The following is a 4,797-nucleotide window of genomic DNA, read 5'->3' on the forward strand; positions in this document are numbered from 1 at the left end:
TGTGGCAAGCAACAGAGACCACTATCACACTTAGTTTTTTGAAATGCCACTTCTACCAAAGCATGACATTACTGGGACACTATAATGGCTGAGGATAGGAGTGCATAACATGAAACTGGAAGGTCTTTAGAAAAAAAATACAAGAAATGTAAAAGGGCGACTAAGGAAAAACTTTGTGCTTGCCATTATGTCTGCATTGATATATGGTATATGGAAGGCAATGAATGAAGCACTGTGACAAAGCAAAGTCCCAAGGCCACAGAGCTTATGCAAACAAGTGAAAGAAGAATGCATACATTGGATGAGAGATTGCCTAGATCGAAAATTTTTATAACTAGAACAACATAGGCAAATGTAAATAAGCTATAGAGTTTTAGTTTTATAGGAGATGTTTTATATGTGCTATTATTTTTCTGTTATTTGACCTTAGCTGATGTATATGTTTTGTCTGGTGATGAATAAAAATTTCATTCGCCATTAAAGTAGAATTTTGTTGTTGAATGAGGTTATAATTATGTTTGTTAATCTTAAGTTGTATTGTAACTTATTTTTATTATGTTGGAATTTGACATATGTTAAACAATTTTTTTTTTTGATTTTGAAGTTGTGTTATATTTATGGTTCTAATTACTTGGTTTAGTAGTATTGGCTTATTATTACATATTGCATGTTTTTTTGCTTATAATTATGAATCTATGACGCTCAAGTCTATTTTACATATTGCATGTTCACTTTTTAGTTAGAATTAATAGATTAGTTTTGTCAAACATTTGAATAGTGTTATATATTATATTTATAAATATTGATTTATTTTATAAAACATGCATTCCATGATGTTCTTACAAAACGTATGTTTTTAGTTCTTATAATTAATTAAATTGAATATTATTAATTTGAAAAATATATTTCAATTATTTTACAATATTAGTTATAAATATATAATTCCTAATTAATGTATATTCAAGAAAATATATGTATCTTAAATACCAAATCTAATATTATTTATACTTATAAAAAATTATTTATAGGCATATATTTATTATATTAACTTTTAAGTTTTGATAATTACTTCATTTAAAATTTAATCTAACCGTGTAATTATACTTGTGCAACCAAACGGTACGCTTGTAATTACATTGTAATTACGTTATGACAAACAAACATGTCGTCGTAATTACTATACTGTGTAATTACTACCCTAGTAATTACACCAATTCCAATTACCGGGTGGCTTTCCTAACAGACCCTAGTTGATTTCTTCTCATCTGCATAGGCCTTAGTGGGTAGAGTTATCCGGTACTTGTGTTAGTGGGAGGTAGCAGGTACCCGATGGAATAGTCGAGGTGTACTCAAGTTGGCCCAGACACCAACGTTATTAAACAAAAAAACAAAAAGAAGGAATCGTAGATTGTAATCAACTACTTTATATGAAGTTTATATTATTAAAATTTCCAGAAGAATCAATATCTTCTCATCTACATTGTTTCAGGTGAGCCTTCTTTTGGGAACAATAATAAGAAAGGTTCCTTTACCTACTTCAGATGTTTCTGAATCAGGTTTTCAAGCTGTTCATGAAACTGAGTTATCCAATATGACGTCTGGCGCAATGCTTGATCTGAAACAACTCGAGGTAATTGGCAACCATTTCTTGGAAGTCCTTTTGAAAATGAAGCATAATGGTGCTATTGATAAGACAAGGGCTGGATTTACTGCTCTTTGCAATCGATTACTTTGTTCGAATGATTCAAGGTATGTGTACTGGATTCTACTTTTATATGTGCAGTCATGTTTTCGACATGCTTAGTTGTTTTGCAGGAATTCCAGTGCCAAGGCTGTAGGCGGCATGCTTATCTTGGTCTAGCTTAAGATAATTTCTCTCTAAAATCAGAAAACTGAATGATGCTGTGGTTTCACAGCGGACATCTCCTTTTCATCTATGTGTTTGTTAATTACTGAAAATGACTAATTACTAAATTTCTCATTTTCATTTAAGACTCACCAATTTCAATGGGAGGAACCTTGGGCAGATTGCTAGTACAGAGAGGTGGGGAAGCAGACACCAAGAAAGTGATAGAATCCAGTACTAGTAATCAGCAAACCAGCGAGTACTGCAACTCCTTCAGTGGGCTGCAGCTAAGAGGAGAGGAGGAGAACTTGAGAGGGTCTAGGGTATATTCCTTTGTTCTTTGGGGTTTCCCCACGTGGAAAGGGGGAAAAACAACCCAAAAAAAAGGACTAGAAAGGGAATTCACCGTCCTATTGGGTTTTATGAACCAGAGTCTGGTATCAAAGAGATTGAGTTCTGCTTGCGATGAAGTGAGCTCAAAATTAGTGAGGTTGAGCTCAGCTCACTTCCCTGCTTGAGCAAGTAACATTGAAAATTCGTGAGCCTGAGTAGCTTGTAAGCTTTAAAGCGACAAAGCAAGCAAAAATTGAAAGGAAAAGGAGAGCCAAAATAGTGATGCTTCCAATCTTGCTTCAGGTTAATGGCAGTAGGTGACATCTTAAAGTTTTTTAGTTCCTCTGTCATATCACCTCTAAGAGAAGGTTGGAGTTGAACTTTTTGAATCTTTGTTGTTAGATTGCAATCAGAGTTTAGTAAGGGAATCATGAAAGATAGATTTAAATTTGAATCTCTTAAAACTTAACCTTTACCTTGTCAAAAAAAAAAAAAGAAAAATTTAAATCTCTTAAAACTCATTGTCATGCACTTGTAAGCAAGCTCACTCATGTCTTGTCAATGCAGAGGAAAAAGGAGATATCTGAATATTGTGCTGTAGATAATTTAGTTTGTTGTTTGCTTCATGACAGAGGTGTTGACCTGCGTTCAGTAGCTAAGGCATTCTTGTTAACTCATTTGCTATCTTGTTATTGTTATTCAGGTCTATTATTTGTTTTTTCTTCCAATTCCTGTTTCTTTGGAGATACCAATTTTACGGCTGTTTCTGTCCAACTCTCATCCCTCCCTTGCATGCCCTTCAAGAAAGAAAGAAAATTGAAAAATGAAAAAAAAATATTGCAGATGCAGAAAGTTTAAAAAAAGGTGTAACAGGTATGGTAGGTGGACTAACGCCGTTCTCTTTTTAAAATTATCAGAAAGGAAGGCTTTCGTTTGACACCATTTCTCCAGCTTGATAACTTTTTATCTGAAGATTAGCTATTAATTTTCTGTTTGGTGTCTGTTTATAGTAGTCTCTAACGGATAACTGCTGTTACCTATGAGGACTAGGAAATTGATGGATTTGAAATTTTGAATTCATGCCATATTGCATTTGACAATGTTGGACTTTCATTGTTAGGATTATAGCAGAGTTCACTACAAAGATAAACGACATGCATTCTGAATTCATTTTCTAAGGTTACTTTTCGTTTTTGCAGACTTTGTAAGTTGACTGAGTCTTGGATGGAGCAACTTATGGAACGAACAGTAGCCAAGGGACAAACAGTGGATGATCTCCTAAGGAGAAGTGCTGGTATTCCTGCAGCATTTATTGCTTTCTTCCTTTCAGAGCCGCAGGGCACACCAAAAAGGCTTTTGCCTAGGGCAATACGATGGTTAATAGATGTTGCTAATAAGTCTTTAACAGATCATACTGAAACAAACAGTTTCAGTGCTGATGCCTGCAATGGTTTTGTGGAGGCAAAAAGTCCAGCTAATTTTTCTGAAGTTGCCCCTGATATATATGAGGCTGAAAGGATTTCGAAGAATCGAGATGAGGGTGTTGTTCCTACTGTGCATGCTTTCAATGTCCTTAGAGTTGCTTTTAATGATACCAACCTAGCAACTGATACGTCGGGTTTTTCTGCTGAGGCTTTGATTATCTCGATACGGTGTTTCTCTTCTCCACACTGGGAGATACGGAACAGTGCCTGTCTTGCTTATACTGCTTTGGTTCGTCGCATGATTGGATTTCTGAATGTACACAAGCGAGCATCAGTCAGGCGTGCTATAACAGGGCTTGAATTCTTTCATAGGTATAACAGGATGGGTCTCTTCTGATCTTTATATATCATAATATATGCTTCGTGTTATGTGCTTCTATTAGACCACTTGTAGTTATCTATATGCTGTCTTATTTTTCATCGAATTTTGATCACATTCTTCTGCTAAGTTATTGTTTATATTTGCTGTATGGTTGTATCATTTCTTGCAATTGAAGGAAAAGGTGCTTTTCACATTTGAAAATCAGATAAAACTCGTCTTCTCGTCAAAGCCTGATTACTTGGAGTGATCATGCTCATTGGTCAAATTATGTTTCATCACCTGATGCGTGCCCACATTGATTATCTTGTTGCCTGACTGCACTAACTGACTTGGGAAGAATGAAGTGACTGCGACTCACACTGTTCAGCTAATTTTCTTGGTCCGTTGTACATGAATGATGTCAACAAATGTAAATTTAAAAATCCTGTTCTATGCCTTCATGTTTTGGTTTATTTGAACTTTATAAAATCAAGAAATGACCATAAGGAACCAACAAGTCTATCTTTAATTAACCTATAAATTAGTAGTGGAATGTTGCAAGCATATAAATAATACATAATTTCCTTTTTATTTTGGTAATCTTGAGTTTGTTTTGTTCTTGATATTTTGGCCTGTATATTATAAGAAACTGTGTTTTCTTTTTTTCTTCTTTTTTTCAAAATTTCATACTCTTGACTCTTTTTATTTCCTGATGTTTATTTTGACATATTAGATTCAAAAAATTGTAGGCTTTTCCTGTAACTTAGAAATAAGTCATTCATACTATGAACATGCTACATGGATAAAAGCTGATTACATTCACATGCTCCTTT

The 4,797-nt window shown here is 34.3% G+C and overlaps 1 protein-coding gene across 1 annotated transcript in view; it reads left to right on the forward strand.

Moving 5' to 3' along the window:
* Positions 1-4,797, forward strand: part of LOC109238865 (thyroid adenoma-associated protein homolog) — a 12,590-nt gene that overhangs the window by 4,471 nt on the left and 3,322 nt on the right. Inside the window, exons 2-3 of the mRNA XM_019405346.1 lie at positions 1,490-1,749; positions 3,379-3,975. Coding sequence (XP_019260891.1) covers positions 1,490-1,749; positions 3,379-3,975 — 857 coding nt within the window. The remainder of the gene's footprint in view (positions 1-1,489; positions 1,750-3,378; positions 3,976-4,797) is intronic.

Source organism: Nicotiana attenuata, unplaced genomic scaffold (genome assembly GCF_001879085.1).
Source record: "Nicotiana attenuata strain UT unplaced genomic scaffold, NIATTr2, whole genome shotgun sequence".
Taxonomy (NCBI): domain Eukaryota; kingdom Viridiplantae; phylum Streptophyta; class Magnoliopsida; order Solanales; family Solanaceae; genus Nicotiana; species Nicotiana attenuata.